The 25,470-nt window shown below is 37.0% G+C and overlaps 1 protein-coding gene across 1 annotated transcript in view; it reads right to left on the bottom strand.

Moving 5' to 3' along the window:
- The window catches only part of LOC125237496 (paired box protein Pax-5), a 104,166-nt gene that overhangs the window by 58,843 nt on the left and 19,853 nt on the right, over window positions 1-25,470 (bottom strand). Inside the window, 2 exon segments of the mRNA XM_048144610.1 lie at window positions 1,087-1,201; window positions 1,204-1,251. Of these exon segments, the coding sequence (XP_048000567.1) occupies window positions 1,087-1,201; window positions 1,204-1,251 (163 nt within the window).

Genomic DNA, 25,470 nt, shown 5'->3' with positions numbered 1-25,470 from the left:
AATATTACGAAAATAGACACAGAAAAATGATAAAAATTTAAAATTTAGCTCAAAATATTTTCACCTAGGTACTAAGACCCTGCGTGCCTGCGTTTTTTTTTAATCTTATTGCACGAAATCTTAAATCAGACCTGAGGCGGAATGAATACTTTAAGACATTATCTACCAGTCAACCTCAAGTAATTTTTGTAGTTAGTCTACAATTTATTTTGGACTAAGGGTTTCAAACTAATTGAAAAGTCTATAAAACTATTAAAACTATGAGAATTCAATCATTAAAAATTTCAAAAATTTTGACCTAAAATTGTAATTTTTATGGTAGTATTTTAAATTTTTACAATAATTTATAATGTAAGAACTTATTCTACAATTTGTTTACATTATTACACATAAAAACTCGTCTTGAAAATCCAGTACGCCGCCAATTGTTTCAAACACAATGGACCCCGGTAAGCACAGTTTTTCTCAATTCTCTCTCATCCTAGCCTACTTCTAACTATCTTACTTCTAAACGCCACAAAATGTAGGCAATTATATGTACTTATGACCTTTTTCTTGTGCGCAGTTCACGCATGCGCACAGACCGAAACGGCGCGTGCGCGGAGCGCACTTATGTCATTTGCCTTTGTACGGTCAGCAGCAGAGTTAGCGGACCAAATAACGCTTCAGAAGTGTATATTATTCTGTAATCGCTAAAAAAAAGAAGGTTAATGTCTATATGTAAAATATACAGAATAATAAGAATTTATGATACTTTTAATTTAGCTTTTAAAATTTAAATATCTTTTGTCTTGATGTCGTTGAGTAGAGATCTAGAAGGATATCAAAAGACTAACCTAGATAGTATCTTCGAGACAAAACCATGTGACACCCTCAGTTGTCTACCTACTGATGTCACAGGGCCGTACGCCACTGTGGGCTAGTTCCACTATCCTTTCAAACCAGGCAACGTCTATTAGAAATCGATAAGGATGTTTACACCTAAGAGACTTAGGTACCGAGATAGTATCTTAGACACACAAGCATGGTACGCTACTGCAGCCTAACTCGGTTATTTTTCTTCAGATAAAAATCAAAATAACTTACCTAGATAGTATCTTCGAGACACAGCCATGTGACACCCTCAGTTGTCTACTGATGTCGCAGGGCCGTACGCCACTGTGGGCCAGTTCCACTATCCTTTGCCGGACGACGTCGGGTAGGGCCGGCCGTTGACGAAAACGCCGCCCAGTTGGTTCACACCGCCGTGGCCTGTGGATGAAAAATGAGTTTTATAAAACTAAATATTTGTAAGGTTTTGGATGGGTAAAAGTTTTATAATGTGGTGGTATTCTTGTAATTTAGCGACAAAATTGTATCTTTTGTTGAATACTAAATATCTATAGGTTAAATCTCTTCTTCCTCGTTCCCTCAATGCTGAGGATCGCGACCACAGTGTCTCCATTGAACGCGGTCATAAGCCATGAGGACTGCACGATATAGGCTGCCGCCAGTCGACTTCTTCACACAGTCAGACCATCTCTTACGAGCCCCACCCCAAGCGCGTTTACCATTCATTCGCCCCAAGATGATACACTTCTCCAGATTTTTTTTTTTTTATTATAAATGGGCTTACTCTTGACCACAGACTAGCCAAAGGCAAAGACGTGGCCTACGATGGAGTGAGCTCGCCCAGAAGATGCCTGTTCAGTCTTGATTTGAAGGTTGCCGGGTTATATGAGCTCGGAAATATAGCCGCCGGCAAGGAATTCCACTCCTTGGCAGTGCGCATAAGAAAAGAAGAAGCAAAGCGCTTCGTGCGGATTCGTGGAATATCCACCAAGTAAGGATGGAGACCTGCCGTGCGTCTAAGAGTCCGATGGTAGAATGGGGACGGTGGACTCGGCTCGTGTAGCTCTTGAGCACACTCCCCGAAGTGCAACCTGTAAAACACCGACAGACTAGCGACTCCATATTATGCATTGGTGATCTCATGATGTGACCGAAAAATCTAAGAGTTCGCTCCTGGCATATTTTGGAGAGGCGATAGGTTAAATACTAAATGCTCAAAGGAACGGGCTAACAAACAATTATTTTGACAAAAAAATGGCACTAGTTTCAAAATGGCACTCAACAAACAGGTTTCAAAAACAGAACTATACCTAGCATTTGTAACTCCGGTCATTTCAACTGAAAAGTCTAAATAATCGGAGATTTCAAACTAAAAAGACTATTGAATATAATGTAATACTAATGAATATATAATACCAATCGTATTCTCACATCTCATTCATCAACATCATCATCAAACTTATATTGACCGTGATTACTGTGATTTAAAAGGTAATCACGGTCTATATCCCGGTCAATATAAGTCAAATGAATATAACCGTGAATCATTGAAAACTCTTATCATCATCAATATCATCTATCTAAAAATGAAAACATGGTATCGATTGGCGGGCGGGGCCGGGTCGATGCGTCACGCCCTGCGCGCCCGTGTCTTGGAATTCGAGGGTGCATGGATATAGCCTTAGCGGATTTTATATTGTAATTATTTTATACATTTATTTATAGTATCATCATCCTCCTTGCGTTATCCCGGCATTTGCCACGGAGTGCTATCAAAGAGGATCGAGTATTATAGAGTGTTACTGTGAAAGTAAAAAAATCACAGTGCAAAGACTGCCATCTCTCGACACAAGCTTAACACTTTTGAACCTCAGTTTTGACAATTTGGCCCATATTGTTAGCTTGATATGAGTTAAAATGTCAAATATCAATATTAGAGCCACCTAGCCGAGCGTTTCCCAAAGGTATAACGCCATCTAGGCCACCGTACCTTTTTCTCTATGGCTTTGAGGTACGTTTTTTTCTTAGACTTTATGCGTCTATACGGAGTTACATATGTCTTTGGTGCTATCTACCTAGAATCAACCATACTAGGTTAAGGCCCGATCTAGTCGACAATGTTTTTTTTTCTTGGTGGTTCCGATGTACGTTTTATTTTGAGACTTTATCTGTCTGTATGTTTTTGGTGCAGGTAACTAAAAAATCCTCTAAAATTGTCGGTATAAGCACAGTATTTATTATTCAAATAATACACAGCAAAGAGTACTATCGGATCTACATTTTTTCATGAGAATCCGAAGAATATAAATAAAGCTGTTTATACAATATTTTGTTATATTACGTTCACAATGTCTACCACAAATAAGAGAAGCAGCATTGCGTTTGAATCTTATCCGGATTTGAAGATAATTAGCCGGTAAAATAGCGACCGTGAACCGGGTGCATCAGACCGTACCATGACCGGTCGATAGAATGACCGATAGCTAGCGAGAATATACGTCACGACTCACATTTTAGTCTTTTTCTCCTCGTACAAACTTAGCGCAACTGCGCTAACCTAAAGTCACAATGAAATGTATTTTTATCCGATTTCAAGATAATTTTACCCGGGGAAAGTAACGACCGTGAACTGGGCACATTTGACCGTACCGTGACCGGCCGATATGAGAAGTGACCGATAGCTAGCGAGAATATACGTCACTACTCACATTTTTGTATGAGAACCATTCAACAGGCGGCCGGCTGTCTCCTCATGCAAACTGAGCGCGATTACCTCTATAAGGTCACAATGAAATGTATTTTTATTCAGATTTCGGAAAAGTAGCGACCGTGATCTGGACGCATTTAATTGTACCGTGACCGGCCGATAGGGTGACCGATAGCTAGCGAAAATAGACATTACTGCACATCTACCTTTTATAATGCGTTTTGTTATCTCTATGATAAAGCTTTGTTCTGTGACTTACTGACTTCAGATTTTTCTGTTGGTCTTTTATAGGTAATCTAACACACATTAAAATATAAATCCGATAATGTAGTGACCGTGAACCGGGCGCAGTGGACCATACCGTGACCGCTCGATAGGATGACCCTATAGGATGACCGATAGGGATCGGAAATAGACGTCACGGTACACATATGTATGTATGTATCGTTCTTGTAGACATAAAGACAAAAATATGTACATATAATTTATTTTTAAACACAGAACAGCCTTAAATTAATAGGCATATTGAAGTTGACTAATTTTGACTTTATTTGACGTCTTGTGCAGTCAAACAGTCAGCAATTAGTATCTGTAGATTTATGACTGTCAGAAAAAAAAAATATCTAACGTTAAATCAAACATTACGTCGCTACCAGGCCTGCCCGCCTGATGCTTAGGAGTCTCCGTAGCCTATGAACGCCTGAAACTCCATATGCTTTAGCGAGGTATGACGTTCCAACCATCTGTATTGACTGTAGCTTATCCGGGTATTAGCCGGTTGAACATTGTAACGGCCCTGAACCGGGTGCAGCGGAGCGCGCCGGCCCGGTCGATACCCGTGAGCGTGAGATGAAAATCGTGTTCAACATTGATTTTCGTAGTCATACTGTCAGAGACCTTAGGTATATGCACACACGCACCTTTCAACTTATTGTAGATCGTATAGTAAGTAAATAATCCACGAGTTTTTTGCAGAGTAGGAAACATTACAAATGGCAGACTTAATTCTACAAGAAATATTTTAAGCATTGAACCAGTTTATTACGATGCCCCAGTGAGATTATTTTTAAGGTAAAATAGTAGGAACAGTCGCGCAAAAATATCTGAGCACGCCTCATCGTCTTGAAAATAGTACTCGGATACTGGTGATCAAATATATATGAAAGACGCGCGTTGCTAGCACACATTCTAAGCTCGTGTAGGTGAACGCGTACCATGCTTGTATGAGTGAGATATGACAGGTCGACTGTTCGCGTTCTTGACAGGCGGTAACTGTGAGGTAGCCGAGAGAGGGTGGGCGGCTCTCAGCGGGGAGCGGGAGCGGCCATACTGCACGATAGTACTCTTTATTATACTGTGACGATAGAGGCGCGCTCAGATATTTGTGAGCACCTTGCACCATTTTGATGGCGACTGTAATAAAGAAGAAAAACAACAACTTATTATTACACCCCCAGCTTTCCTTCACAATTTCACCTGCTCTTCTAAAAATACCCCCGAAAACTAACTCGACGGGGGGTAATTAACAGTAATGGCGTACAAGATGGCGGACCGGAAGGCTGAAATACGCGGGAAACCCTCCCGACTTCCGGTGCGCTCGGCAGGTGTCCGCTAGTTCCTTTTCCTTGTTTTTTTTTTGGAATTTGGTGAGTTATGGCGGTTCTTTCTTGGGTTTTATATGATATTGGGTAGAAGAGTTTTGAATGATTCACGGTTATTTTCATTAGACTTATATTGACCGGGATATAGACCGTGATTACCTTTTTGATTTTTGTCGAGCTCCCTATATTTCGACGCAGTTGCATGCATCATGATCACGGAAAACTGACGAAGTCGGGTGGATGTTAAAGTTGCATAGACAGCGCGCGATCTACCCTCCTTCGCGTGCGTCGGCTGCGTTCACTTTCAGCGTTACCACTGGTCGCATTCACACTCGATGGTCTGTCCAAACACACTACACTCACAGTGTCACTACGTTTGTTCAATTCTGACTTCACCGGTTTTTTACACAAACAAATCACTGGATTCCATACATTAGATAGTTTGAAGCCATCCTCACGATTGAAATTTTAAATAACATACATACAATCACGCCTGTATCCCATAAAGGGGTAGGCAGAGCACATGAAACTACTAAAGTCTCAGTGCCACTCTTGGCAATTAAGGGGTTAAAATAAAACGAAAATTGTGACATTGCAGTGACAGGTTGCCAGCCTCTCGCCTACGCCACAATTTTAACCCAAATCCCACAGTCGACTTCTACGACACCCACGGGAAGATAGGGGATGGTGAAATTCTGAACCCGTCACCACACAGGCGACTACTCGATATAAATTATATTAAAATCTATTTTTTTTTAAATCTTGGCAGATAGGTACTAATATACCTATATCTGAAAACGTGTGTGTATATTTTTATTGGTATAATTATAAATATTAGAAAAAAGGCATACTTTGGTAGCTCATTAAGTTTGAGATAAGTATTTCAAATAATTAAAATACCATCTTAATAAGTTTAATGTTTAATGTTTATTAGGGCACAAACGGTACAATTTATCTTATATAACATACATACAAACATTCAGTCGAATTGAGAACCTCCTCCTTTTTTGAAGTCGGTTAAAAATAATGTTATCAGTTAATACAAGAACCAATGAAGATGCCACAAGTTGCAAATGCATTTACATGTACAAAATCGGAACGAAATTTTATATAGAATTTAAAAAAATATATACCTAAACTAATTTTCAATCATGTGTTCATTTCACGCATAATGTGCTCTATCGCTGATAAACTAAAACGACAATTTACATGTTGTGTTTCACCCCAGGTTAAAACCCAGGAAATGACTGGTTAGAGTGGAATCAAAGCGATAGCCCCCCCCATAAAATACCGACAATGCTTCCAATTCAGTCGGGATGTGTCGGCATGTATGTATGTTATTCACAATGTTTGTTAAAGTTGTAAAGTAACTAACCAGTATTACGAACGCTCTAACGAAACCTTAATAAAGTGAAATGAAATAAAAATGAAATGATATAAATATTTATTCAAAAATAAAAATAAAACTTAACACAAATTGCAACTTCTGCCAAACCAAAGAATATGCTTCCAGGCTTCAAATACCTACATATCTAGTATGACTTTGCTAGTGTTCAAATCAATCCATGATATTAAGTCATATGTTAGGAGTAGGCGGGAGAGGAAACTAACTAGCTGGTATGGCTCTGTGATCCAAAGAAGATCTTGCATGGCCTCCAAAACGAAAGCACGCCACCAGTATTCCTATCCCGATCCTGCGCAGCTTCCTGCCAATGGGCGAGACGACAAAAAAAAACGAATTAGTCCGTCAGTTAGATTATCAAAGAATTTTAGACAATTATTTTTTCTTTTTTCTCGTAAACGAAAAATGACGACGTTGAAGTTTCGCGTGACGTCGTCACGCCTAGGTACAATTTTTACTTAGAAGTGACGTCACAAGCCCCCACTCCGGAACTTTGATGCTCTATATCTTTGTATTTTTTCATTAATTAGAAAAAGCGAAAAATATGTGTTCAGTATTTTTGGACGATCTAACTGACGGACTAAACAGAATGCCATTTTTTTATGTAGTCGTCATCCCTATTATCGGCTTGTAGCTGACACAGATCCACCATCACACTCTGAGCGGCCACCAGTTGGTCTACCCAGATACGCCCTTTTGGCAGCCCTATCTTCTCCTATTCTTAGTAGGTGGCCGAACCGAAAAATGGATGGACTATGTGAGAGATGACATGGAACGAATGCAAGTGAATGATAAGAATATGACGTCTGATAGAGAGGTATGGAAGGAAAAGACATGTTGCTCTGATCCCAAGTAATTGTCGAAATTAATCAAAAACGTCGTATGATACATGTGCTAAGAGGAACTTCGTAATCGCATTTTCCGCACTTGTATCGTATTCTTTTTATGTGTAGGTATTTTTTTGGATTTTATTTAAATCTATTGTTAAAGCACTCTTAACCCGTAAATTATTTCATACTAACTTTCCAGCGGCTTCGCTCGCGTTAGAAAGAGACATAAAGTAGCCTATGTCGCTCTCCATCCCTTCAACTATCTCCACGTGCCTTAAAAACGGATAGACAAACAGACACACACACTTTCCCATTTATAATATTAGTATAGATGATGTGTTTATAATATCCCCCCACCCTGTTGTCACCCTGTGTGGTGACGGGTTAAGAATTTCACCACCCCCTTTCTTCCCGTGGGTGTCGTAGAAGGCGACTATGGGATATGGGTTAAATTGTGGCGTAGGCGAGAGGCTGGCAACCTGTCACTGCAATGCCACAGTTTCGTTTTCTTTTAACCCCTTATTTGCCAAGAGTGGCCCTGAAGCTTTAGTAGTTTCATGTGCTCTGCCTACCCCTTTATGGGATACAGGCGTGATTGTATGTATGTATGTATGTTTATAATATATACTTGGTCGTTCGCATTTCTAAAGTATAAAATGAAGGAGGTCTATAGCCCCTGGTTTTCCCTACCCTGGACTCGGTTTAAATCTGGAATATACACCGTGCGCATACATCGTGCACAGGTCCTCGTTAATTATGAATGTTTGGCGAGGGTGTGCGCCGGCGCATGACCGGCCTTGATTTTAGGACCCGAGTGACCCCGGTTCGAGTCCCGACTGTGGATGTGTAGGAATTTCTATATTTAACCCGGATTTTATTGGAATCTGTAGGAATTTGTGTAATATTGTTTAGAATTTATTTTAAGTTTGTTGCAAAAAAGTGTACTAATTGCGAAATATATAAACCATTTCCTATAAACCTTTGAGAAAAGCATAATCTTTCTTTGAAAACTTTCGAAATTTATTTTATAATTACAAATTTGAATTATTCTGTTGTCTGAGATTGTTCATAATATTGTAGAATTATATTTAGAAATAATAATTTTAAAGTGATAAATTAAATGGGAATTGATTCTTCTAGATGAATACAATTCTTAGAATGGAATACCTCCAGGGATACAAGTTACTTAAATAAAATTAATGTCTCAAATGTGAGGACCAGTCTGGCCTAGCGTGTAGTGACTCTGCCTGCTAAGCCGCGGTCCCGGGTTTGAATCCCGGTAAGGGTATTTATTTGTGTGATGAGCGCAGATATTCAATTGTAATTTCAATTCAATTTTAAATATTTTCTAAATATGTACCTACATGTGACGTGTAAAAGTGCCCCTGTGGCCTATTTGCTGAATAAATTATTTTGATTTTGTTTTTATTTTGATTTTTTTTTGATGTTTTCTATGTATATAAGTATGTATATTTATCTATATTAGTAAGTACCTATATCGTCGCACCCATAGTACAAGTTTGGCTTAGTTTGGGGCTATGTTGATCTGAGTAAGGTGACCCCACAATATTTTTTTATTTAAATCATGAATAATCATTAAATTACTATAGGTACACGAACATTTTCTGATGATATTTCCCCAAATCTGTGACATCCTGCCGTAATCAAGTTAACGAGTGGAAATTAAAAGCCCCGCCAGGAAACAACCGTTTCCTGCCCCATCGGTATTTATGCGTGTATACCTGTACCTACTGTATAACAATTTAACTTTAGGGGACATGCCATGTAATGAAAATACGTGAATGAATACATTAATATCTTTGCTGATGATGCTTTCGAATATTTTATATCTTGCAATGGTTAGAAAGAATATATATGTACTGAAATTTAAAAAAGTAGAATTTAACGTATATAACCTAACCACAAAATGAAAGTTTTGAAAAAAACCCCGACCGTGATATAGTAGACGGATTTTCATGAAACATGGCTAAGAACACTCCCGACTAACTCAGCTTTCAGACAAAAAAAAACTAAATCTAAATCGGTTCATCCATTCGGGTGAGACAGACAGACATACAGACAGACACGTCAAACTTATAACTCCCTATCGTTTTTGCGTCGGGGTAAAAATACAGAAATATCAAAAAAGAAAAAAACACAAGCAGAAATTTTAAAAATTGGGACTCAAAATTAGTGAAAGTTGTTAACAAAAATTTCCTCGGTGTCAGTTTTGTGACGACAATTACTTTTGTGTTAATTACATAAACTACAAGCAATAGTCTACATTTAGAACACCAAAAAAGTTTTTTTTTTTTTTTTTTTTTTAATCTTATTTATTTTATAAGCCATACAATTCGTCCCATTAATGCAAATACCGACTAAGTGACTTTTTGACGAAATCGAGTTTTTAGCACCTATAGAATAAGGTTTTCAAGGGCTACAATATGTTAAAACCCATGTATTGATACGACGCTGCATTCAAAAGATAGCTTCCGCATAAAGTTACTTAATGGTCAATTTGTTGCATTATAAACTGCCAGAATGTAATATGAATATTTAATATAAACTTTTATGCTTTATCCGCCAAGTAGAACCTTTTAATGGTGTATAGTGTTTTTTTGCATTTAAACATTTTGTTAAAGTAGCCATCTTATGTTCTACAAAAAAGTTTAATGTGTACATATTTGATTTTTGCAAATAAAACTATCAACAAAATTCTTTATTTTAAGCCAGGCTAAATACACCAAATGTCTTTAAGATGTTTTTCCAGAAGATGTTTGTTTACAAAAATCAGCAATTTCATTCTACCAAAAAGTTGTATAGGGACTATAATTGGTTTTGCATGTGATGTGACGAAGGAAAGGATAACGGTCTATTACTGCAAATACCGACTATGTGTAAATAGGCGATTTTGAGATAATGCGGTTTGAAAGTTTGAAGGCACGTTTTATATGAAAAAATGAAGAAATTTACGTTATGTGTATGGCATTTTAAACCCTATATTTTTTTGTTTACTACTTTGTCGTATATATATTCAGAATGTATTTAGTTGACGATCAAATACGATTTAATGAAACAGTCGAATACCTACTTAGTTGGTTTTTCCTGTAGAAATAAATGTTTGCATATTTCTCTTCTTTATACATAATTATAACCCATTGTTTGTCTTAAATAAAGCTTCGTTTTTCATACGATGTTCTACAACCTAAATGAGTTTTTTCTGAAATATAATAATTATAAGTTAGCCAGTAAGCTAATATAGTCAGTAGTTTTTAAGAATATTGTACGCTCGAAATGGGCACTGTTGATACTGTATTTCCTGTATATCATACCATCTTATGTACACAGTTAACAATGAATAAACTTTACTTTACTTTACTTACTAGCATACCTACGGTACGAGTAGACTTCAGATGTCACAACTGTGTACCACTTCACCAACTGCAGTATTAAGTGGTTGAAACCACTCATGGTACCCTTTAGGTATTAAATCTCTGTCACAAAGGCTGAATAAAGTCTTGAGGACACTTAGGTGGAGTCGAGGCACGTCGAATCGAGCCCTGCATACATTTACAATGAACGATGAATCCGATTCGACGCGTCGCTAATGGACGTAGTTTCATAAGAAATGCAGAAGGCGAATTAATGAGATTCGACTCGGCGAGCTTAGTGGGCACTAGGCTTAAGTTCATGTCGAGATCTGGACGTAGCACAAGGCAAGAAAATCAACGCCACAAATTAAACTCCAGTTCAGTAGAACCACCTCAAACTTCTTAATGTATCATATCATATTTCTATCTCGGTCTAAAGCTCGATAAACAACTAGCTATCTCTGCGTTCAAGAAAATGGACTTACGCAGACTTTTTGACAAAGGTATCGTAACTAAATAGTACCATGAGTGCTTCCAATCACTTAATACCTAGTTAGTCTAGCATTGTCAGCCGTGTTACGGACGTGTTTGTATCGAATTCCACCAGCGATGAAGATGTTGTTTAATAACTTTTTATCACTCTTGCGCAGTAAGTGTGCAATCGCACAAAGGCGTATCAGGAGTAAAAGAAAAAACTTTTTCCCAAAAGAGTGTTTAAATTTGTATTTTGGACTACCATAAATACTTTTTTATCTTTTTATTGCAAGTGTGATGAAAAACACTGCGTGTAACTGGGGGCGTAAGAATATTGCAAACATGATTGCTTTAAATCGCCCCAGAAACCTATGCAATTACCGTTACACATTACTTTTTCTTACTTATTACCTCATCTACGCCTACATTTTAGTGACTTTGGCGTAAATACTACAAAACTTTAAATAAACTATTACTTCAGGTTATTGAGCGTACAAAAACTATTTACCTATACTAAATGTAACAGTGTAGATAGTGAAATTTCGAACATAAATTATGGCGGACTTCGGATTGCTGAGACAGTGAACTAGTATGTAGTAAGTACCTATGCATATTATGCTATTACCCAAAAACGCATTAACCGATTTGTAAAATTCTTTTTGTGATTTCAAGGGAATGCTATTGCGTTACTTCTTGTTAAATTTTACTGAAATCGGTTAAAGTATTTTGTGAAAAATCTCCTAAAACCGGTTGAAGAGGGTTTTTTTCAAAATTTTTTTTTTGAGAATAACTCTTCAAAACCATAAATAAAGTATTATTAATGGTTAGTAATGTTAAAAAACTTTTTATTACAAATGTACCAGTTAAATTAACAATGATAAGTGAAGTTTTGTAACATAAAATTAGAGCAGCTATATTTCCTGCAACTAAAACCGCCTATGTCATTGAGAATATTTAATATATTTTGAAATAAGTTCAAAACTTTTGTATATTTTTTCTTTTTTTGCAAATCATAAGTAAAGTGTATTAAAAGCAAAGCTTAATCAAAGGGAAACACTGCTTTATATGTATTAATAAGAGAAATATACAAATTTTTATTTCTACAGGAAAAACCAACTAAGTTTGCTACTATTTTTTTTGTAGTTTTATCGGCAATCAAATCAAGCCTGGATATTGTTTACGATTAAGTATTAAACAACACAATACGGGCTGTAGAATGCTGTATACAAATAGTAATTTTTTTCATGTTTTCATATGAAATCGTACCTTCAAACATTAAAATCGCATTATCTCAAAATCACTTTTTTGCACATAGTCGGTATTTGCAGTAAGGGGACGACATCTAGTTTGATTAAGTCGGCTTAAAAATAACAAACTTTAGGTATTACCTAAATCAACAGTTATTGAAATTACATTTTAAACGTTGGTTTAACAGGATAATTAACTAAGGATTACTTTTATAATATTCAAATCTAAGGTCTAGTGACTGTATCATGAAACTCAAAAATCTACCACTATATTTAGTAGTGAATTCTGAGCTCAAGATTTGATGAAAGAAGAAGAGGAGTTCCCCCGCAGAGCACTGAGTTTCCTTTAAGAGGTCCAGCCTTGGTTGTTCGTTGATTGTACACTCGAGAACTAAGTGGAGGAGGTCCTCCTCTCTCTCACACCTTGAACAATTTGGATCATCTCTTTTCTTCATTATGAAGTTAAATTTGTTAAGTGGGATGTGATAAGTTCGGGTTCTGAAGCAAATAACTAACATTTTTCTGTTAAGGTTTCGAGAGGCAAACCAAGGTGAGCGCGGTGGTTCGCTTACAATGGTTCTATACCAGATGCCTTTGTTTTTTGAACACTCATTGAAATAAGATTTAAATTTGGTGTAAATGTCGGTTTTCACTTTTGAAAGATGATCAGTGTAGTGCGGTACCGTATCGAGGGGTATGCCGTTCTGTAGAGCCTCAGATGCAAGGGAGTCAGCTACCTCGTTACCCCTGATGCCGACATGTGAAGGAATCCATTGTAAACGAACTTCAACCCCGTTACGTATCAATCTATGGATACATTTAATAATGAGGTAAGCTTCGTATCTACCGACACTATCGCCCTTAGCACTTCCCAACAAATGTTGTAGACTGCTCTTCGAGTCCGTAAATATTACAATTCTACGGTATTTTGTCGATTCCAAGTAATGTAAAGCTTCACTGATTGCCAATAATTCAACTCCCATTATGGGAATACATGAACTTTCAATAAGAAATTTTGCCCCAAAACTCGCCGCTTCATCGTAAAAAGCGCAACTGGAACCGTGCTTTGTTTTGGATCCGTCTGTGTAAATTTGCATGTGATCTAAGAACTGGATGTCTATCATGTCTTCAGTACGTTGCTTGAGATCGTGAATGGGTAGTTGAGCTTTAGGTACTTTAACATTGCTCACTCTGTGCACTATGATTGAATCCCAGGGGAGTGTCTTAACATCATACGAAAGCGAGAACTGAGGCAAAACTTCACATTTTGACATAGGAAGGCTGGAATACTTTCTGAAACTCTCAAGCAACATTGGAGGATGATTTTTGCGCCAGTATCTTGTGCCCGATTGTAATGTGTTTTCTAATGTTTCTAATTGTTTCCTTAAATAGTCGGATGTTCTAGAAGAAAGTTTCAGGAAGTATTTGTCACTTAAATATGTTCTTCTAAGATTTAAGGGTGGAATACAAAGTTCGGTTTCCATTGCAAAAATTGGGGTGTCGCGAATAAAGCTTCCACAAAGACGGAGACATTGGTTCTGGATTACATCCAACCTCTGAAGGAGTTTAGAGTTTGCGTTACCGTAAATTATACATCCGTAATCAAGACGAGATCGCACCAATGCCAGATATAGCCTTCTTAAGTGAATCGGATGGACACCCCACTTTGAGCTGCTTAGCGAACTGAGGATGTTAACGTATGCAATACACTTTTGGGCAGTTTCCGAAATGTGTCGAGTCCAATTTAGGCGACTGTCTACCCAAACACCCAGAAACTTTGTACTGTTAACAACCTCAATTTCAGTGTGATCTACACGTATATTAATCTTAGGTACATTATACTTTCTAGTGAACACGCAAAGTTTAGTCTTTGACAAAGAGATTTCTAGTCCGATCTTTGCTAACATTGCTGTAAAGATGTGAAGACCTGATTGAATGTTACTAGCACAGACATCGATGCTTTTGTTAATACAATAAAGAGCAAAATCGTCGGCATACTGTGAGATCTTAACTGTCTCGACGAGTGTGTTGCATAACTCAATTGTGACTATGTTAAATAAAATAGGTGACATGGGATCACCTTGAGCTAAGCCTTGTCTGCTAATTCGTGTTATTTCCCTTCCATTTTGTAACCTGTATATCAAAAGCCTCTCTCCTAAAAATTCTCTAATATATCTACACAATAGCGGATCCACGTCAAATTTAAGTAAAGAGGTTATAAGAGGTTCAATTGCCACATTATTATAAGCATTGCTTATGTCTCCGTAAGCACATAAAACGTAGTCCTTGTTTGTAAACGCCAATTCTGTGTCTACAATAAACCTACTAAGATTGTCTTGGCATGAGAGTCCGCGACGAAAACCCAAAGTACTATCATTAAATAATTTTTTGCTTTCGAAATGGTATTCGAGGCGACGAGTTATCATTAAATTAAAAGTCTTACAAAGGCAGTTAATAAGCGAAATAGGACGATATTTAGTAGTATCAGTATTTCTTTTTGGTATGGCTATAAGTTTGATGCGACGCCACTGCGTTGGTATCTTACCTTGTTTATAAATTGTGTTAAAAATGTGTAGGAGAAACTCTTTTGCATTATCCGGCAAATTACTAATCATAGAGTAAGTAATGGAATCTAAGCCCGCCGAAGTATCTACTCTTTTAAGAATAGAATTTAGTTCTGAGAATGTAAAAAGAGTTGGATTGCAATCATTAAAAATAAAATTTAAGGGCTGAATGGGAACGCTATCAGGGGTCAGTTCTGTTACAAAGGGAACTGCGGCACTTTCTGGCAAGTAGTCTTTACGACTTCGGTAACCTTTAAGCCATCTAAGTTTTCTCCAAACCTCACTGCTAGGCGTATTGCTGTCTATATTTTCACAAAACTGTTGCCAGGAGTTTCTTTTTGCAAGTTTAATTAGTTTTCGAGCAACAATTACCTTTTCTTTGTAAATTAAATAGTTTTCTACTGTGCGTGATTTCCTAAAGTGTTTTAGAGATAACCTTCTCTCAGCTACTGCCTTTGATAAATCAGGATTCCACCAGGGTTTTGGCTTGAATTTGTTAGGATTAACGCCGATTTTAATATAAGGAATGGTTTTGCTAGCGCTATCCTCAATTATCTCTATGAGTTTATCGTAATTACTTTGTACGTTATCTTCAAAATGTAAACCCTCGCATGAAGATTTAATATGTTGTCTATACTCTACCCAGTTGGCCTTCTTGATGTTTCTTTTAAATTCGGAACTATCTGGAAAGCTATCAAACGTTTTAATAGAGATAATAAGGTGATCACTACCAAAAGACTCTCTAGTGACGTTCCAATCAAAGTCGAGCGAGAGATCAGCACTACAAAAAGAAATATCAGGTGCTGTGCACACTACACTATCATTGAGCTTGGCGCAGCGGGTAAAATCTCCATTGTTAAGATATACATAGTTATGTTCTAAGCTGGTGTCTGACAAGAGCCTACCCCGTGTATCAGTTGTGTATGACCAAGCCGTGTGATGAGCGTTGAAGTCTCCGACTACAAGAGTTTTCTCAGAGAAGTGACCGAAAAGGTCCTGATAGTCCTTAACGCTCACTGAAACATTTGAGGGAGAATATACACCTATGACGTATTGGAGTTTATTACTATTAAGGATTTCAAGGCATAAAACGTCAAAATTATCATAATTTCTTGGAAGAGGCTTGAGAGTGCAATTTATAGATTGGTGGACCAGGATAGCTACGCCTCCATAACCATCTGCTCGATCTTTTCTAAAGATAGAATAACCCGACAATGTAATATGTTTTTCACATTCCAGCCAAGTTTCAGAAAGAAAACATATATGTACTTTTTCGTTGTTTAGATATGAGTCTAGTTCACTTAATTTTGGAAGTAAACTTTGACAGTTCCATTGAATAATATTGAGCTTGAAACGTGTAGTCGAGACCATAAAAAAAAAGAATAAAGAGAAAAAAAAAGAGAAGAAAAAAAAAGAACGAAACGTAGCTTACCTACTAATTTTTCTTAGTTTCTCCCTTGTGAGATAATAGTTTTAGTTTACTTACGATGCGTGAGATTCTGTTCTTAACACTACGACATGCGATGTTAGGTATCAAGTCAGTAAACATTTCAATCAGGCCTTCAATTTCTTTTGTGTAACTGTAAGTGATATCTGAGATGTCTTTAACTCCGTATGTGTCTATGAGATACTTTTTAACTTGTTTTGCAGATAGTGGGTACGTTTTGGCGGAATCGATTATAAAGTTGGCCAAGAGATCCCAGTCGATTGATTCCAAATCACTGTGATGTGTTTTTTTCGGTTTCTTTACACTCTTGGATTTGTAGACTTCGTCTGAGCTAGACTGGGAAATGTTATCAAAGTCCTCATCGCTGTTTTCGTTGCTCGATGCGCTTTCATCGTTTGTAGCTCCGCACTCCATGGTATCCGTGTTTGTCGAAGATTCCGTGGGCGGGTGTGGACGCTTGAAGATTTGTGTCTCCGCAGCATGTGTCTCATCCTGTGTATTTTGGCTAGAAGCGTTTGTGTCGTTACTGTTATCTGGGCATTTAGAAGCAACGTGACCGTCTTTTTTGCATATAAAACAGGTCATAGTGTCTGATGAAAAATAGATCCAATAATTCGTATCTTCAAAGTCAACAGATATTTTCTCTGGGAGTCGGGTGAAATCTTCAGGTGCGACGTAAACTTGTCTTCGGAAGCTTAGAATGTGATTATAGCCCGTTTCATTGAGACCAGCACGGAGAAAGAGATGGGCGACTGTGGCGTGATATTCATTTCTAACAATTTCTTTTCGATTTCAGTGTGTGGTATAATGGGGCACACGTTAGATATGATGATACGCTTGTTTCTACTGATAAGCGGTCTGATGGGTAGTTTTTGTTTTTGAATCGTGACATACTTTTTGTTATCAATGATTTCATCAGCGATTAACTTTGAGGAAAGGTAGATACAAATTCTATTGTTTGCTATTCTTGACAAAAAACGGATTTGAGATGGATCTATTATTTTGCCTAAAGCCTGGGCGTAGTCCTTTATTTGAACGTTTTCAATAGCATCGATCACGATAGCTTGATCTTTTTTTGGAAACGTTGTTGTTTGTGTTACTGTAGAATAACTGGGGGGTTGAGGGGACATTTTGTTTGTTTCTGTAGTCAGAAACGTTACGAGTTTCTATTATTGTCACTTATTCGTGGAAAAGAAATCCGATTCCATCCTTCGACACTTTTAGTCAATGAGGGTAGATATGGCACTCGTGAAAAAATAATTCACTACCGCGCGTAGATAACGACCACTCTCGCTGACAGGTCAACGAGTACTGTGAACACCAAAAAAGTTGGTTTTTAGACAAATTTTATTCTTTACTGTCGTCACAAAACTGTCATCGGGTTAATTTTTGTTAACAACTGTCACTAATTTTGGGTCCCCATTTCTGAAAATGCCCTCGTACTAAGTTGAGATATAGGTACAAACTATTTACCATACTTTTACCCCCTTATTCATAAACGCACTCTAAAGTTATCAAGCCGATAAAGTTCGTTTGTCCTTTTCTATCACACCAGTACGTCGGAAAGGGACAAACGAACTTTATCGGCTTGATAATTTTAGAGCACGTTTAGAGTTTTACGAGTAGGCTTGTTATAGTTGTGGTAGTAAAATAGGTAACTATAGGTATTATATATTTGAAGGAGAGATCTTTATGTAATAAACATAATTAACTTTTGTATTATAAATTGGAATAGATATCATACACGAAAGAAAACACGGCAAGGCCCACTGGTGGCCGAGCCGGGAATCGAACCCGGGTCTTCAGCTTACGCGGCTAACGTCTTTACCACTAGACCACACGCCCGCCGTGGAACCCGACGAAATTTCTCTAGTGTATGTTATCTCTGATAAGGCTAGGCGCCTTTTGACCAACTCTAAGGGCGAACAATTAGTGCTCGCACACCTCCTATATGAATCCTTTGCAGGATTACGATATAGCGAGAGAGATGGTGCTGCCATCTATACAACTGGGGAACAAATCAAATTATTTTATTGAATATTTATTTGAACTTTAATTTTGTATTACCAAGCAGCACTAATGAGTATGGCAAAAGAGTATAGACAAGTGTTTTGACACGCGCTTTGAATAGATTTCCATGCTTCAATCATAGATAATAGATCAGATAAGCAAATAGTAAAGTTATATAAAATAATGTTGCTGAATAATTTACCTCATCTCTGAATTAACGTAAATATTAAAATTATAAATAAGTATATTATTATAATACTAACTTTGAAACTGTAATGTAATGCATGATCTCAATTTATATCCATCACAATATTCACAATCATAAAGTTAAATAAATTGACGTTTTCTTTATCAAAATTACCTACTTTCAGTCTATAGGATTCTACTTTTTTTTACTAACATCCCATTGTTCAACATGACTCATATTCCCATATCAATGCCATCATAAATCCATACGCAGACAGGCCATATACCATATCCTGCTTAATTAGGGGGTATAAAAACTGTTTCGACGGCTGAGTGCGTTTGGGTTATGGGAACTTCTTTGTTTTAAGGTTTTGCTATTTTTTCTGGAGCATCAGAAGTAGATATATTGGTTTTATGTGTTTAATTGACGAAGATACTTGTTTGAATCATTTTGTTGAAATTTTATAACTTTCAATTTTTAACCCCCGACGCAAAAACGACGGGGTGTTACATGTTTGACGTGTCTGTCTGTCTGTCTGTCTGTTTGTCTGTCTGTGTGTGTGTCTGTCTGTGGCATCGTAGCTCCCGAACGGATGAACCGATTTCGATTTAGTTTTTTTCATTTGAAAGCTGTGTTAGTCGGGAGTGTTCTTAGCCATGGGGGTTTTTTCTAAATTTTAATTTTGTGGTTATATCAATTAGTTGTCAAAGCGAACCCCAGGCTCCCATGAGCCGTGGCAAATGCCGGGATAACGGAAGGAGGATGATGTTGAAATTTTATAATTTTAGGCACAACTTGGACACTGGAGATCAAAACTATGAAAGAGGCGCGTTCCTAGCACACAGTCTAAGCTCGTGTAGATGAACGCGTACTATGCTTGTATGAGTGAGATATGACAGTTCGACTGTTCGCGTTTTGACAGGCGGTAACTGTGAGGTAACCGAGAGCCGGTGGGCGGCACTTTCAGCGGGGAGCGGGAGTGGCCATACTGTACGATAGTACTCTTTATTACACTGTGCTTTAAGTATAGGTAGATACTACAGTGTAGTCGTGTGAAACTAAAAATAGATACCTCGTAGTTTTTGATGATCTCACAATTGTGAATTAACAATTGATCAGGGCGAATGTAACTGTAAGTGTAATGTACAAAAATTTTTGGAAAAATCTCTCTATGTCTATATATAGATATTGCAGGTGTGGTTTGCCTTAAGAACAAGATTATATTTTCCTGAGTCTTATAAGATTAACATTGTTATATTAAAACATCAAACAACTTAATGAAAAGAAACAATTCCGATTAGGTGTTTTGATTTACACAAGCTAAATGACGACTTAAATATCCAAAATTTCCACTTAAATTCCGTCTCTCAATTTATTTCATTAGCATTTTGAGAGTAGGCAAGAGTTTACTACAGAAGGCATAACATCACATAACAAATCTGTATAATATCTCTGTAATTCAACAAAAACAGGAAAATTGACAAAACTCTCTCATATTGTAGCATCAAAAGGGTATGAGGAAGGCATTACCATACGCGGCCGGATGCGAGCCCGCCACCATTGTCCGCCATCTTGGATTCCTAATAAAGCTCCGAGGTTTTATTGTTTTTTGTTTTATCACAGTCATATTATGTTCCTGTCTACATATGTGTTCTTTGTCTAAAAGTTACGAAGTTTTTTTTATGCTAGCTTGTCTCTCATAATATAATGTAGGTATACGTATACTTTTAAGTTTTTATTTTGTTTGAAAGACATATGATACCCGAAACATCGTTTAGATTTCATGTAGAAGTAAATATTTCTTAAGGCTGCTTTCAAAAAAAACGTCAAAAGAATGTAAAATTGATAGTTTTAGTCGGTGAAATACTACACTTTCCGTTATCCAATAGATTTATTTAATTCATGTTCCAGTTAGAGCATCTTATTATCTTGATTTTTTTAAGACTGGATTTTTGAAAACTAACTCACTAAATTAATTATGAATTTTTCTCTAATGCACGTTTAGAAAAACGCACGTATAGAGCTGAATCAGTCGATCTTATTTGTAAAATTTGGACAATTTTGAATATTAAAACGGGTAAATTTATAATTCGTATATCCTGTACCACAATCATTTCAGACTAGATTTTTATTTTAAGTTTTTGAAAAAGAGTAAACTAGCCTAAGGCGAATTCAATTTTTTTCAGAAATTACCTAAAATTAAGTGACAATTTCTTTGAAAATCTACATCACATCGAAGTAAGTTTTATACTAAATTAATCTGCAACGTTTACTTAAATTGCTGTTATGCCTTAGTGATTATAAATTGCTATTATTGATTTTTGCCAATTTTTTGAAAACGAGCCTTCACCGGTACAATTATTACCACTTTTGGACATTTTCTCATATTTTGTTAGACCAAGTAGAAAAAGTCCTATAATGTGATATATATTTATAAACTACTCGCAAAGCCCTTTAATTTGATACCACACACAGTATGATCGAGCGCTCGGTTGCGATTTCACTATTTTTAACACGAAAGCCCTCTTAATATCGGTAGTATTGTTTTTGTGTTAGCTTGTTTTTACTAGAGTTATATTATGTAGGTATGTCGTCTATATCGAGGCAGTCTTTGTTTAGTTTTAAAGACTCATTCATTCGAAACTTGAATGTAGTTAGATATGTAGTCAAAGGGCGCCATCTATGTAAACCGTTTTGTACGTGGCGAATATTGTATAACTTATTTAGACTCGGGAACCCGATTCTGACTAAATTCTTGTACTGTATCAATTATGGATTTGACATGTCAGATGCCAAAAGTTATATTTCTGGTTCATAAACGTCACATAACTATTATGTTAGTACAGTAATGAATGAATTAGGAATAAAAATGAGTACCTAGCCACAATACCTGCATACTTACACGAATTTACTTTTTAGACATAGAACCAACAAAGTGGCGATAAAGAAATAAGAGCCATTCATTATTTTTTACAACATAACCTTAATTGCTTAATTAACCAACAAAAACTGAAAGATATCCATCACAAAAACTTACCCTGAAAACTTACATAACATGCAAAACAGTCCAGAATCGAACGCAACCAACTGGTTAGTTACAAAACAAAACCGGACCACCTTTCTAAAATCTTACAATTAGCTCCCGAACTCGTTTCAAAACGCAGATCAAGAAACTCATGCGCACCCTAACCGACCAATCAGTGAGTTCCGTTCCATGTGTGCGTGGAACGTCCGCGTTTACAGCATAATAAACTTCCATGTGTGCGTGGTGATATATGAGACGATTAGCTTACATGTGTGTCGTGTTTCAACCGCGTTCCATTTGCGGTTAAAATTCTAAATTTAAACGAATCTGTGTTCTCTTCCGTTGAAGTTAAGAATGTTTGTTATTGAATGGATGTAAATTGAAGTTTGTAGTGTTGATGTCATTCACTTCTATAGTAGGCGCGGCGTCTTGTGTCATTTGTGTATGTATGTGTGTATGTAAGCTTAGGTAAGCCTATTGTTCGTTGTATACAATTTGTGATCTATGGCCGTTGAGTCATTCGCTGCGTAAATTTTGTTGGTTTCCTTAATCAGAGTTTAATGATGTTCATTTTAATGTGACATGTAACAAAGTCTGTCACTGTGATTGCTAGGAGGAAGCGCAGAATAATAATGATTTGTAGTCACTCAAATAGTGAACGGTGTTCTAGAAAAATCGTAGGTATTAGTTTGTTGAGTCTGTTCTAGTTCCAAATAATTCATTTATTATTCAATTTGTATTATACTTACTCGTCTTTTTACTGTCATTTGCATCTAAAAAGCTTCCAATTGTAGGTATTGAATGAAAGACCTATTTTATTTAACTTTTTATAATTGCGAAACATTTTCTTTTAAAAATATTTACAGTATGGGTAACATAGAAGTTCAGACATTTAAAGAAAACTCAACATCTCCAATACTGGCTATCATCAACAGTCGAAAATGTGGAATACCTTTGAGTTGAAAACGACATACGTTGAACGTCGAAAAATGAATTCTCTCAAAATGAACAAATGGGATCAAGGCTCCTATTTTACTGAATTTTCTTTGGGTTCGATTGCCGAATTCATGGAACTCAATAATCATATTCAAAACACCGCATGTAGGTATAGATATGATCACTGATCAGTTACCTACTAGTGAATTTTATAGGAAGTACCATACAAAAAAACTTTCTTTGAAAAAAACTTATCCTCCAAATACCTACCTAAATCGGAGGCATGTGCTTACACAGATGACAGGACCACTTACATTTTAATGACGGCATTCACAATTTGTAACCATAAGGCACAACAATGGCACAAAAACTAAAACATGACCTCACGCGACTACGTAATCGTACGTGTATTAAAATATACAATAGGTACATAAAATTTATAATGGCTGGCAGAATATGCAGACAAAAGAGTAGGTATAGGCATTAAACTAGTGTCGGTTACCTAAGCGTCTTTCTGATCCTTTGATTTGACATGGCTGTAGTTTTTTACATTCTAGTAGTAATTTTTCCAGCAATTTTGGTGTTGCATTGTCATGTTAAAGGTTTTTACATCACTAGCTTTTGCCCGTGGCTTCGCTCGCCTTAGAAAGAGACAATGTACCCTATGTCACTCTCCATACCTTCAACTATCTCCATTTAAAAAATCACGACAATTCATCGCTCCGTTTTGCTGTGAATGGCGGACAAACAAACAGACACACACACTTTCCCATTTATAATATTAGCATGGAAGTATCTCAAATTCGTTGACACAGTCTCTTTCAGAAGCTTGAGTTCTTTTAAACTTGCAAGAAAATCAATAAAGAACTCGAAGTAGGATTACAAACGTTCGCGTTTTTTGGGCCATTTTTTTTAACATTTTTTTTACATGGGGCACAATAACGCGAAAATGACATAAGTTTTTCAAAATTTAACTAAAAATTCAAACTTCCTAAATAGTATTGGACAAAAATAGGGCCCCAAAAATACCTGACACAATCCTTTAGAGCCATATGAGCGTGTTAGAAGTATCTATGAAGCCTTTTTTTGTGCGATGTTATTTTCGTTGACTGTACCTACTCAACATCGACAAAGACTTTTTTACTACTACCGAACTACTGCTATTATTCTGGAGTAGATAGGTAGGTATGGAGTAGGTACCTAGATGGATTGGAAATTGCCGTACGGCTACTCTAAGAGGAATCCTTTGAATGTTACACTGACAATCACAAAAATGTGTCCGATGCGCTATTTAAGTAGGTAGTGCCTACTTATGACGTTAAATGGGTTTTGATTAATTTACCTGTTTTCAATAAAGAACTAGAAAATAGTTAGGCTTGTATGAATTAATAAGCAAAACATTACGTATTATTTGTAACAAATGAAAGCCCCTCACGATTCATAAGCTAAACAGGCGCTTTACCTAACCCTCATAGCTAAAGCTTACTCCAATATTCCTCAACCTCGCATACGACAAATTCTCCATGCATAGACACATGTCAGACCACGGTCGCGCTCAAACAGCCAACAGCCTCCCAATTAAAAACGCACCGCAATTTGGAACGCACCTACTCACACTACCAAACCGTGCCCCGCCCTTTCACCGGCCGGCCAATCGGAGCGCGCCGCTCGCCCTCCCGCGCGATCCAAGCCTCCCCATTGGCTTTGGAATAACGATTTCGAATTTGGAGGGAATTTTTTGGGTGTTTTATACGTACGAAATCTCGGGGTATCGCAGAACGAGGTATTTTATAGAGACATTGTGGTTTTTATGTTTTTGTCGCCCGGTTATGATAATCTTGTTATGGAGAGCTCGTTTGTTTTTGCACAATGATATTTTTGGGATTTATTCGGTTTAATATATGGCTGGTTTGGGAGATGGCTTCCGTGTATGATATGGATTGGATGGGGGAGTAAGGGATGAAATAGGTAGTCATAAAATAAACTAAGTATGAGTCTGTGCGGAAAGAGAACACTCTTCCGCCACATTATAATAAAGAGTACTATCATACAGTATGGCCACCTCCGCTCCCCGCTGAAAGTATCGCCCACCCCTTCTCGGTTACCGCCTGTCAAAAACGCGAACAGTCGACCTGTCATATGTCACTCATACAAGCATGGTACGCTTCACCTACACGAGCTCAGACTTAGACTGTGTGCTAGGAACGCGCTTCTTTAGGTATTTGATCGCCAGTGTCCAAGATGTGCTTCCGCACAGAATTTATAAAATGAATATAGGTAGGTACTTTACGTAAAGAAAACTACATACTTAATTCCTAAACAGTCTGTGTGTTGCAGACACGTGTAGGTAAAGATTGGGTTTCTAAAATAGAGAAGATACTAGAATTTTGAGTTAGAATTATCCAATTTATCTGAAAAGCTTCAATTCCGTCTAGCATGATTAGATTTTGAAATATTTAAGGGGTCCAATCAGGGCGATGGTCCAATGATCGCAACCTTCCATAATAGGTACAGAATTGGAATCACTAATTTACATATTACGTACTTAGGTTAGAAAACATCAGGTGGTCAGACGGTCATATACCGAATTGTAACCTTAACATGTTTTTTTTTACTGAGGAGACGCAATCCTAAAAATTTAGAGTTAAAAGATCTTAGGATCTTAGGATCGTCAGTATCAAACTAAGTCGACTAAACATCACGCAGCAAGAAATCTACATGAAATACTGTATGAAAATGTCTATACCTACCTAAAATTAAATTTAGAGAATTCTTTAACAGTGATAAACGATTTGGTCGATTTGGTGTAATCGACCCAAAAAGGTCGCATAGCTTTTT

The sequence above is a fragment of the Leguminivora glycinivorella genome, chromosome 21 (genome assembly GCF_023078275.1).
Source record: "Leguminivora glycinivorella isolate SPB_JAAS2020 chromosome 21, LegGlyc_1.1, whole genome shotgun sequence".
Taxonomy (NCBI): Eukaryota; Metazoa; Arthropoda; class Insecta; order Lepidoptera; family Tortricidae; genus Leguminivora; species Leguminivora glycinivorella.
The sequence above is the reverse complement of the archived record's forward strand: the minus strand, read 5'-3'. Positions and strand labels throughout refer to the sequence as shown.